The sequence below is a fragment of the Lepisosteus platostomus genome, chromosome 22 (assembly GCF_059453375.1).
Source record: "Lepisosteus platostomus isolate fLepPlt1 chromosome 22, fLepPlt1.hap1, whole genome shotgun sequence".
In the NCBI taxonomy this organism is placed as follows: Eukaryota; Metazoa; Chordata; class Actinopteri; order Semionotiformes; family Lepisosteidae; genus Lepisosteus; species Lepisosteus platostomus.
The window spans coordinates 12,460,155-12,473,049 of NC_142632.1; the positions used below are offsets into that span (position 1 = coordinate 12,460,155).

A 12,895-nucleotide genomic window follows, 5' to 3' on the forward strand; every position below is an offset into this window, starting at 1 on the left:
CAATTGTGTAAAATTATTATTCCACAAATGTGTAAAACAAGCTAAAACAGAGTCCTTTGGAAGAGGTATATTAAGAGTGTAGTGAGCTGGTGTTTCAATAGCAAATGACCCCCCTACTCTAACAGATCTTGAACAAGATTGTTTTGAGCTGGTTTTAATCAAAATAATGATAGGAAGTGGAGTGTGGCTTGTGTGATATTAAGTTCCATGCCTCGTGCCTCTGCAGTATTAAATCCTGGATTGTCTGCCATGTGAAATTTCTGAAACACACGCATATCTCAGGACCCAGAAATGCAGCATGTCATACATTGTTATGACATTCTCTGTTTACATTTTTTTCCCCAAACAGAACATAAGACAAAAAAAAGAACATTTCAATATTTAACAATGGCCAATTTTGAATGTCTGTTCTCTTTAAATATTTTTTCTCTTGTTACAGCTTGTCAAATGTAGTTTTCTGGCTTTAACTATAACCTGCTGCTATTTTAAATTTGATATAAAATGACAACTAATTTCTCTGTTAAATCTGACGCATTTGTACTCTGTTTACTTGGATATTCTTTAATCAATAGGTTTAAGAAAATCTTGATGCATTACCTTAATTAGGACATTTTTTAAATGCTTTAATGCCATATATTACAGGTGTAGTGTTAAAAAATAATGCTTGAAAGATACCAAAGAACATAAATATCTTCTTTATAGGTTGTGTTGATGATATTCTGTTAAATCTTCAGCAGTTGAAAAATGAAAGACCCCAGAGTGACGGTATTAATAAAGTGGAAAGTTACTACAGTATACAGTATAACACAACTCTATGCACTATTTACCATACCCATGTTAAATATCATTTTGCTTTAATTTTTGTCGTGTTAGAATTTGACTAAAACTTCATGAGTGCTTTAATGTTCAAAACTAGGTGAATTCTAACTACTCACTGCAATTTTGTGACCAGTTCTTCAAGTCTGGTCTTGCTCTGAATGTAGACACCACTACAGCGCGACAGGTGCGAAAAAACAAACTCCACAGCTGCACAGAGAAATGGATAAGACGAGAAAGGAGAGCAGCTCCAAGGCCAAAACAAGCACTGCAAAACCCGTAAATCGACATAATCAGATCGAGAAGCTCCTGTCTGACTGCACCCCTCCCAGCAGCAAATGAAGATGATGTATGTTGCCAGCGCTGCAGCTGCAGAAGCATGCACAGGGTTGGTACGGTGGCTCTGGTTCATACTGTACAGTAGGTTAGTGGCTCAGCTCAGAATCAAAGCAAGGATTTCCTGTCTCCTGGTCGAGAGGGCTTTTCACAAACATGCTTTTCCCCAGTTTATTCAGTGCCAAACTGTCCTCTCTAACTTTAAAGTGATATCTCGCAGTAAGGATACAATCAGCACAAATGCAGCATTTAAAGAAAGGTATAGTTTTAATAAAGTAGTTCAGTTGGGTAGCTGCATGAGCATGTGTAAGCTGCAAAGGAACAAGTAATAGGTTTATTCCATGCTGAAAAGAGAAGAAAGAAAACTCAACGTTTCAGCTGTGGGCTGTTGTTTTCTTTCTTCTCTTTTCAGCATGGAATAAACCTATTACTTGTTTCTTTGTAGTATTAATAAATGCACCTTTATATCTTATCTTCATTATGTGGCGTAAGTTAATACCACATAATGGTACACAATGTACAAGGACACATTAAGCATTTGTTATTTTTAGGAAGGAAACATATTTTTATGGATTATGTTTATTGCATTATTTCATTTTAATCTTCTTAGCTCAGAAGATACAGTCTTTAATTTGGAGCCTTAGCTTATTAATGTTATTATTATTTGTTTTCCTGCAGGAACAGATTCGTTCCATTTCTCTGCTTCAGCCTGTTTACAATCTGTATCCAGAGTGCTTCATTTCGAGACATGGGGGTAACAAAATATGGACTGCAATCACGTAGTAGTCCATGGCCAATAGTAAATCAATAGTCACAACGTGAGACCGTTCTCTGCTTGTTTCTTGTGTTAACTCATGTTCACACTGGATTGCAACACTGGATCTGAAGGACAGCCAACGACTGTGAGCAATGGGGTCACTTCAGGGAAGCACATAAGGTCGTGGTGCTTAACTCTGTTCTTGAGACGGACCATAATTGCTCATCTAATGACTGTATCAATCCCAAATCCTTCTTTCATCTGCTCTTGTACATTGAGTTCCAGGCACTGGTCCCCAACCACAGCAATCAAGCAGAATTCTTAGGTAACCCCCCAACCCCGTGAAATTAATAGATTCCCTTAGCTCCATACCAGAAGGTTATATCACTGTGTGGAAGAATTCTTCTGGAAACTAACCATTTAAAACTATCTGATATTACACTGATGCATTGGATGTTACCCAAATCAAACAACTTGCCTTGAACTGTTTTGAGGAAGACTTTTCAATGTCAGAGAAGGTAAAGGAGACTGTTAGTTCCTGCAAGCTCGTTTATAAACCTTTATATTCCTTTTATTTTCCAACTTTTTTTATTGGTCAGTGAAACTGGCATTAAATACTGGCCGTTTCTTCTTCTTTAACGAAGCCATTTCTTCTTTTACTCCCAAGTTATTTTGTTGTTGGTAGTAACAAAATATTGGCCACTCACGATTCAAACTGGAGAAGACAGAAGGACCTGACCCTTCATGGATCCTCTATGTTCCACCTTTGCACTGTGAGCAAAGGTGATACATGGAGCTGTACTTTACAGCATTAGCACAAGGTGGTGGACGACCACAACTCGAACAACCCTTCCCAGCACTCCCAACCCTGTTGGATCCACTGAACAACATCTGCGGCACAGAAAACCTGAATGTCAAATATGCCAAGTCAAATAAACACGAGACAGAGCCACCCCTGGTTAAAAAAGAACGATGGAGTTTGAATCCTGCTCTCATCTGAGCAGCATTTATCTTACTCTGCTGAAGGTCTTGGCAGAAGGAATGCAGTGTTTGTAAAAGGGCACTTGAATATCTTGAATAAAAAGAAAAGCAAATAATCCGATCCACATTCCCACAACAGGAAGGCTTTGTAAACAGAGCCTGCTCTGTTCACATACACACACATTACAGGTTAATTCTTTTGACAAATACAATTCATCTGCTCCAAGCTCCCGACACAAACAATAATAAGAGAAAATAATTGTTGTTATTTCATTGTGGAATATCTCCTAAACGTTTTCTTGAAACTACTGTTAGAATTGTTATACCTAAGTTTAGTTGCTAAAAATGGTGGAAATGGATTCCATAAACTGACACCTGCTGCATTTTGAATTTGCCTAATAGGAAGAGAATTATAATTATATAATTATAATAAATTCCTTTTAACAGGAGTTTTAACAGTCCAGAGACTCTACAGATGAATTTGCAGTATGGTACCAGCAGGAAACAGAAATGGGATTCATACAGATGGAATTACTGTATATGAAAGTATATTCCCATCTTTTTTCATGGCATGGCTGGTATCTGGCTTTCTTACCAACAGCTGTGGCCCGAAACCTTAAAATTACTACATTTTTTATACATATTAGTACTACTGTTAATATATTACTATAAAATGTAAGCTGCACGATCTATCTACAATGATACATTTTTTAAATAAAGAATGTGCTTAATAAACAAACTAGGCCCTAAAATACATAATATAATTAAGATGCACTACTAATGTACTTTATACAGATGTAAAGTAATCTAATATTTTCCTGAATTTTAACAAATACATATAGTATGTCCTTTAACTATTCATATAATGTAATATTATTAGTTTCATTTACAGTATGTGATTAGTTTATATCATTCCTGCACAGAAATACTGCTTTCGAAGATATATATCTTGAACTATTTAAGTGTCTTAATATTCGCTTGGGATCATTTTCAACTTCGCTGTTTCCTCTTTTCCTGAAACTTTGAAAACATCAGTTTGAACATAAGTAGATCAATGTGTTCTGTGTAAAATAAATGATTAAAAATTCTTGTTTTAGTAGTATATCATGGGTGTTGCAAGTCTAAGAGAAATACAGTGTGATGATTAAAACTGAAAGTTTGAAAAGTTTTTCTCCATAGCTGTTAAGGTTTTACAGCAATGCTGATCAATAGGACTCAATGGTGCTGTAATCTTCCCTGGACACATTTTGAGAGAGCTGGAGGTGCTACAGACCAGTGCCAAGAAATCCACCACATTTCCTGAAATTAAGGACCTGTCCTATATGATTTCTAATTTCAAGTCAAAAGAAATAAAAAACAACAACATTCTGGCTCTCCACAGTTACTCTTGTGTCAGGTGCTTTTCAGATTTGGTGGAACTAAAAGCCCATTGAGAGAGATAATCTTTGGCATACTCAGCCTGCAGTCATACTGGCCAATTAAATAGATTCATTTTTGGCATCTAGTTACTCCGAGACCACAGACCAAAGAAGTACATTCTAATGAATAAATAAGGAGCTTAGGGAATTTTTAAAATGCCGTGAACATAAAAAGGTCAGATGGGCATGTGACTAAAAGGAAGTCATAGCACGAGACTTGCTACATTTATTTTAAACATGTACTCATTGAATGAAGGAATTTCATCCATTTATAAATATTTAGTTGGTCTTATACAGAAAGTAACTTATGGCTCTTGCACAAAGTACATACAGCAGAGGTGCTAAGGCATACTGCATAATTGGCAGTTTATGGTTGTGAACAAATCATTTCTCACTTCTGACTTCCAGCCTAGGACGCCAGAGATGCTTCAGATTAAAATGACAAATCTGCTAATAGGTCTCTCATTTCTAATGAGGCTGAGCAATGAATTTCAAATAAACTTGCTTTTCAGCTGATCTGCCAACTATATGGAAGTCTTTGCAGCACGAGAGCTGAGCTGAAGCTCAACGGGTGTGCAGTGCGTGAGTCTCTGCAGGCCTAGCTTTCCAAAGACCTGTCAAGAGAAGACGTAGACTGAGCCTAATCCGTGTGGTACTAAGGATAACAAAACCCCACTGGAGAAACACTGTTTGTAAGAAGGGATGTGTGAATGTAAAATTCCAAAATATCAGTAAGAACCGCCTACTTTATAGAACTTAACACAGCCTCTATGAAAGTTCACCTAGAAGACTCCCTCCTAACAATAGGTTACTTTATTTAAATAACAGGTTACTTCAGGGTAGCTTCACTGGCTACTGGATTTTCCTTTTTGGGAGGATAATACACTAAATTACTCCATAGAATACTACAGAGTTCATATATCTGGACATTTATGCTGTACTGATGTCTAGGTGGTTAAAGCAATGGATTAGGGAAGAAAGGCTATAGCATCACCTTGGGTGTTTTTGGTGCAGGTTAATTCTCAAAGTCTATTCATGCTGTTTCCATACAGATATTTCAAGTGTCAATGCCAGCCTACTGCAATCCAGATGAAAACTGAGCAGTCAAGCACTGTCTGGTTGGTATTAAAGGTACACTACGTATATATTCATTTAAGTGTGTGAGTATTGATCCCAAATCCCAGCCAAAATAGTTGGCTCTTAATATCAATAAGACAGGTGTCTTCTCTCCTAGCTTATTTTATAAACTCCTAAAAAAAAAAGTTCAGTTTATAAACTGTTTGATCTCAGAATGAAGCTCAACCTTGCCAGCAGCTGTTACGAATCGTCTGGAAAGATAAAGAAAACTCTTATGTTGATGTGCTTGAAAGGAGTTTAAACATTTCTGAAATCAATAGTTCAGTGACAGAACAAGATCAAAAATAAAGCCAAGTATCACTGTCTGGCACAAGAAAACGTTCTGCACAGACATAACAAACCCAAAACGTATTGTCAGAGTCACTATTTATCAAAATTGATGATCTAGGCTGATTCACACCAGATTAGGTAACAAAATATCACTGACAGGGTAAATAATGGTGTATAACATTTCTAAAGTCTTGAGGCAGCAGATGGAAAACTTCATAACACAGGAGTCATTAATTATAAACTGACATACCGCTAAATTGTAACTTTGAGCCCTAAAATATACCAAGCAGAAATTAGGGTTCATTAAATAAAGTGTCATTTATTTGGGGGTTGCCAAATGGCTCAGCAGACAGGTTGAGCTCATTGTACTCTACGCTCCAAGAATCATGGGTTCAAGCCTGGGTCATGCCATTATCCTATTGGGACCAAGACTCTCCAAGCAGGCACCCAAGACTCTCTCTTGGGACACAATGGCCTCTGTGGCCCCCCAGGTGCTTCCGGGGTCATAGTGGAGCAGGTGAGGGACACACATCTCCTCCAATCAGTGCTAAACCTCTCATGTAGGGCGGTGCTGCCTGTGACATGTTAACAGATGATTGGTTCAAGAGTGGGCGGGTCAGATGAGTCTGACTACACTTCCCACAAGCCCCATCCACCCACCCCCCACCCCCGTCCTGTTCACAGGTTGAGGGGATTGTCGCTGTGAGCCCGAGAAGTGTGAAAAACACAATTGGAGTGTTCAGTTCAGGTGGGTACATGACCAAAAATAAATTTGAATTCTAGATCTGAAAAAATCTAATCGGATTTCTGCTTGTGAACTGTAAGTTGCTGTTGTTGTCAGTACTCCATGTAAACAACCATGATATGATGTGGCTCCAGTTTGGACTGTGTCTTGATTTACAGGTATTAGACATAAGTACTACTGTATTTGACCAGCAAAGATCACAGGAACAAAAACAACCACAAAAAATGAAATAGTAGAAATTGGAATCCCTTTTCCAATTCTAAGTAATATTATTTTGGCTTGATATTGGAACAGATACAATACACGCCATCTAAAACTATTTCAAGGATCAATTTCTTCAGGTTTCATCAGACAGTTAATGCTACCAGGGAACAATTTTTAAACAGCACGATTTGCAAAGCGATTTTAATGTTTCATCTTCGATGAAATTCATCAAATGTTGACTGAAGCAAACCACACGCAGCTAGCTTTGCAGGAATTTATCAGATGATTCTGATTATATTTATTCTCCCCTGCCCCAGTTCTTGTCTTTATGAACTTGGCAGACATCATTTGTTTGTGCAACGCTGAATACAAAACATCTGCATTGAAATGTTGAGTGAATGACATATGGAGATAAATTACATACTATATCATCTGTCTACTTCCAAAGCATCTGAGTGAGGTACCCCCCTTCTAAAGCATGTTATGGAACAAATCAGTAAACAGCATTTCAGGTTCATTTCAGGGACTCATAAATACACCCAAATGAAGCACAATATAGGCACATACAGTATAGTGATGATGTGGCTTGATAGCAATTGGCTATATCTCTGAGTGTCTAAGACCAGCTGTGTTGTGCATCTGCAGTTATCTCTCTGCCATACAAGAGCACATGGAGATGATTTTGGAACTTGTGAAATGTGAAGATGAAGATGAATGGCATCACTGGAATATTTCTTCTGTCTGAGATCAAAGTAAAACATTGTGCACCACTGACATTCTGCAGTATCTTAAGACATTCCAGTAACTTTATTTGGCCAAACAATAGAGGCTTTTGTCTGCATCTTTCTACTGTCACCCTTTACCTCTGATTTACCTTTCTGGATCCATTCAGTGTACACCATACGGTCCAGAAAGCAGGTGTACGTCAAATGTAGGGTGAAATAACTGCTTACTCCTTAAAAATAAAGATTAATTCTGATAGACCAGATCAAATCCTCCAGTCTCTCTCTTAAGGACACATAATCCCAACCTTGTGGAAAAGCCTTGTTTAACACGATTTGTCATTTGAAATACCTGTATGTCAGTTTATAGCCTTTCTGTAAAGTATGAAATATTCAATACCCTTTTTTCTGTTCTGTGAGGACATTCAAATTCTACAATAAGTCCATAGCAGCTGCAAAAATTAAGATATTTTAAATGAAACACTCCTGCTACTATAAAAGGACAAAGTAGTCCTTGGTTCTGCAGGCAGACTAGAATGTATGGCTGCCATAATTCCTCTCTAAATCTGCTTGACACAATCAGGAAAATGCCGGGACACAAACAGCTGTGAAACAGATATCTAACAGGAGGCAAGGTTGCAGGAGAAATTATTCAAAGTCAGTAAATAAATCACTCTGAACAATGCTTGCCAGAACCAGCATTACATGGATCCCAATTAGGTCTGAAGAACTCTGTGACTCACATCCAAAAGGGGGAAAAGGGGACAAAGAGGAAGAAGGAAAGGTGAGAGAAAGACAGGCGCAGCACGCTTTCTTTGCAGTATTTTCTTTGTTAGTGGTAAACACTGTTGCAACCCCATGTCAGGTCTCCAGACCTCTGCAATCACCGCATTGCTAATTTCAGACCCACTGATGCTTGCCCAGAAGTAAAGAATAATGCAAAATACCTTGCAAGGGGACCTGGAAAAGCCACTCTCCACCTGAAAGTCATTATGGGTAATTTGACTGGATGCACCCTCCAGCAGTGGCTGCCTAGCTGTGTTTTTCACCACTTCTGCACTTACTGTCTTCCCTACCCCTGGATAAGCTCGCCACAAAATGGAGTTTATATTGTTCGGGAGGGATGACAACAACCAAGTTCATTCAGACTCAGCCGTCAGTAATTAGCAATCGTCCTCCTGCCATCCATTCCTCTCCCAGACACTATTAATACCTACGAGATTCCTATCTCTCTCTCTTGCTTGTCTCTTGCATCCCACCTCCACCTCTGCTGCTACCCCTCGGTCACCCTGCTTGAGGGTCCTGGCCTCCTTGTCCTGTGGCTGGGAGGTCAGCCCCCAGCCAAGAGGGTTAAACCAAAATTTCGCTCCATGATCCTTTCATGACTCTTTAATCTTGGGTGTTGTCATTCCTAGTGAATTTTTGTTTGCCTCACTGTAGGACGCTTGAATCCAACCCAGTGTGAGCCGCGCAATTACAGCTAAACCATAACAAGTAATAGACCACTTACAGGCTTTCCAGCAACTCAGAAACACAAAAGCAACTCTACTACATAGTTTGCCAGCTCCAACCAGGTGAGAGAAACCCGCCTAAACTTCAAATTTTTCATTTTCTACTTGGCGTAAGCCATTTTGAATGCCTTTTTGTTCCGAGATGAGTGACCAGCCTCTGAAAGCAGCACTGCTGAAAATGATATACAGCCTAATAATGAGCCGAGCATGCTGGGTGCCAAGGGAGTGAGAATAGGCTATACAGAGATGAAGTTAATTAAGTGATAGCAACTAATTCTTTTTGCATTATTAATATTATGTCCCTGACTGTTTTATTGTACATAAGTTAGACTGTCTCTTAACCAAGTCTGCCAACTCAAAACTGCCAAATTCAAGAATCCTTCAATATCTCTGGTCAAATAGAAAGATAGACATTATCTTTACGCCTCACTTGGCCGGTCCAACCAAGTATGCAATGCCAAATAACTATTTTATTCTTTTGAAAATGTTATGCAATTGAATGTGGTTTCCTTTTCAAAGTAAAAACATTACTTGATATAGATACCTGTTGCAGTAAAGTATCTGTGTTTTTTTCTTAATGCAGTACATACTAATAAAAAACTGTGTACTGTGTGAGACTCTGGATTGGGGTCAGCTAAAACAAAGGTCGAGACATGGAATATAAGCTTAAAAAACAACAAAAAGTATCCAAAGCAAAAACCACCAACTGACTTCCAATAAACCGAGTGCAACTTGTTCTTAGAACATTAACTATGCAAACAGTAAAATGTAAACCTGCAAAATTCCCTCCAGTAGTAAGAAGGAACTAGTTAAGGGAAAGCATTTGAAACCACGCTACATGTCCACTATTATAAAAGTCCTGTTGATTTGTACTGTAACTATAACATCTTTGAAAGTCCCTAACAAAGGGAAATTGTAGGTATAAACAACTGACAGCAAAGAAATTTACAGTAGCTATTCTTTCCTTTTGGGTATAACTGTATTTTCTTTTCTGTTTGAAAAAACAGAGGGCATTCTATATGGGGGAAAGTGTCTTAAAGATAGTCTTATACACCAAAGGTGTTTTCCTATACCGGAAAGTTAAAGACACCTGAAAATGTGAATAAAGATCAGTCTGACACCATAAATATGGTAGCTGGACAAACTCTTTTTCTGTGACTGTATTCATCCACTGACAGAATATCAGATTAAACATTTTTTAACTGCAACAAATTAGTTACAGATACAATGAACAACAGATCTGTAATTCTTTGAAACTTTCCAAACTATTCTTTCTCAGCTTTTTGCCTTTATAGTAGAGCCAAAAGAGATTTACATTTCCGAAAGAACTCAGCATGGCAACTAACATCTATAATGGCTTGCTCTAACTTAAAAGCTCTGTTTACATTTGGGCTGTAAATACAGTATAACATCATTTCCTGTTACTTCTTATTGAGAAATTCAAGATTACCATAATGTTGATCATTATAATAGGACTTTGTCATTATAAACCAAAGTACATCTGCTATGTAACTCAGGATAGCTAACGTACATATTTCTGAAAAAACTGACATTTGCTTTATACATAATTTTATATACAACACATGCGCCTCTAGATCTTGTATGTGAATGTTTTCCTAAAATATAATTTTACTTTAATCTGTCTTTTCTTAACTGAGAAAAAATTGGAAGATGTGAACATTCTGTGAACACTATCATACTGGATGCTATACGTAAATCAATACATCTAAGAAAATGGATCTATATCTGGAACTATTTACAGTATATACATGTATGCTTATTGGTACACTTTTTCCCATGTTATAATTTTGTAATTAACAATTATACATTACAGAAACAAGTCTGTATCTACTACATGCACAAAATAACAAGCAACATACTGTATAAGTTCACTTTCAAAGGAGAATGTTTTTATTCCTAAAACCAAAAACATCTTATATTAATCAACAACATACTCTTCAAATTAGAAAGAAACTGAAGACAAAACCTGTTTTAAATTGTGCAAAAGTATGACATTTACACATTCATATTTAATTTGTATGAAAATAAATTCCAGTTTTAAATTCCAGTGCAGAATGATCAGTATATAGTAAAGCAACAACAGTTCAGTTGGAAAGCAAGAGAACGTCAGTGAGAACAACGTTAAATGTTTTTGCAAAGCAAACTGCAAAAAGAGCCTCTTTGATCCTGTTTGTGAATCTAGTGGGAACGAGGAACCCTCAGCAAAGATTAAACATTATTAACTGAAAGGGGGTGCATCAGCAAAGCAGCAGAATTTAGCTTCTGCGTGCGCTGCTCCTGAATCTCAGAATAACACTGCAATGAGGTTTCAGCGGCGACATGTGAAAGATTTTGAAACTGGCAATCACAAAATAAATCAGATAAATCAGAAGAGCACTGGCATGCTGTATAACACTGCAGGGTGAAGATGCTCTACCTTAAGACAAGTGTGCTGTCGAGAAGCTGTTACTGATTGCCGTGGGGTATAGAATTACAAATGTTCACCTACCTCCTTGAAGTGAGGGTTGATGCAGAGCGAAGAGGAGGAATCCTTGAAGGAGTGATACAATCTTCCTGCTAGCCATCTCGCTTCAAAATGCCCGAGACCTCTCTCAATCTGCTGGTTTTATCCCCGGCAAGCTAATTACCACTTACCCGGTCTTGAAAAAAAAACCCACAGAAAAGATACTGGACACTACGTAATTAAGAAAGGGCAAAGACTCGTAGTTCAATGGATCATTTCACTTTTTTCCCCCCTATGTCTGGTGTTGCTGTTTTTATTCTGGTCACTCCTGCCAAAAGCTCGGAGCTCACTGCCAAGAAGAGTGAAAGACCCCCCCCACCCCCCCTCATTCCCACCCCCCTTCCACTCCCCCTCCCCATCCAAAAGGAACTTTGCCGTCTGCCAGATACTTGCATGGATTCTGAGAGGGCTTATTTTTTTTAAGTAAAAGAAAAGGGAAACTAAACAAGCCAGATAAGGCAATTACATTTTTTTTCTTTTCCAGTCTGCCTTCCTATTTTAGCCAACAGAATTGCAGTATGTTTGAAACACAATGCATTACCCAGAATGTAGTCATGTGGACTTCAAGAGACTAAAGACTTGACAACCAGACTTTGACCAACCACCACCCTCCCTGGGAGGCTGTGCGCTTAATTTAATTTAAAATACAGACGTTTTCATGTTCACGCGCTCTCGGCAGATTACACGCTGAAGGCATAACCTTGGTTTGACATCAGCAAAAAACATCAGAGAAATAAAAGTCCTGGCATGGCAAATTACAGCAAAAAGAACCAACCCTGAAAAAAAGGTTCAGGCTAAAATTACAGCGTCGTTTTTCCATAAAGAACAGAAGCTTCATGAAGTGTTCAAAGTGACAGGAACACATCTTGCATCCTTCAAATCTTCCTGATCATTTTCTATCAAAGGCTCAGTGATTAAAAAAATGCCTTAGACTATTTAGCATATGAAAGCAAAGATACAGCTGCCAGATCTCAGGCTTGATGCAGGTCTTGCCACCTTTGGCTATACAGTATACTGTAGTTCAAAGTTCACTGTACCGTAGAGCAGAAGAGAACTGGAAACTGTGGAATTCTTGAGCTGTCATCTTCAGCAGTAAAAAGACATGGGCTGAACATTGCTGCTGAACTATAGTGACTCAAAGGCACATGGCAGTGGCACATTGCAGTGCAATGGGTGAATATTGTTTTTAGCAGGGGACAGGACTCAGAGTAACGCTTGATAACCATCAGTGTACCCCATGGTTTTCAGCTTCACCACAACGGCTTTGACAAATTCCCAGGGCTTTCAATCAGCTGCGAGCACGTTCCACAGATATTTTCACAGACGCCTGATGGATACTTCAGGGATTTCTGTGGGTTCCCACTAGCCCTCCAGAGAGCAGTCTCTGACATGATGAAAAAGACCCCAAGCTCAGCTGTTATTATTTTTAGCGACATTCTACTCATGTTTGGAATTAAAATTTAGCGCGAGGGAC

At 38.4% G+C, this 12,895-nt stretch overlaps 1 protein-coding gene across 17 annotated transcripts in view; it reads right to left on the reverse strand.

The window, feature by feature from the left end:
- The window catches only part of LOC148643501 (uncharacterized), a 68,058-nt gene extending 56,348 nt beyond the window's left edge, over positions 1 to 11,710 (reverse strand). For 9 of the 17 annotated variants that reach the window (XM_088616216.1, XM_088616215.1, XM_088616208.1 and 6 more), the window contains exon 1: positions 11,407 to 11,709. In XM_088616216.1, coding sequence (XP_088472342.1) covers positions 11,407 to 11,482 — 76 coding nt within the window. In that variant the 5' untranslated portion in view covers positions 11,483 to 11,709. Of the gene's footprint in view, positions 1 to 11,406 lie in introns of all 17 variants that reach the window. The other 8 variants (XM_088616218.1, XM_088616217.1, XM_088616212.1 and 5 more) reach the window with 2 other exon arrangements.
- Between the last annotated feature and the right edge of the window lie 1,185 nt (positions 11,711 to 12,895).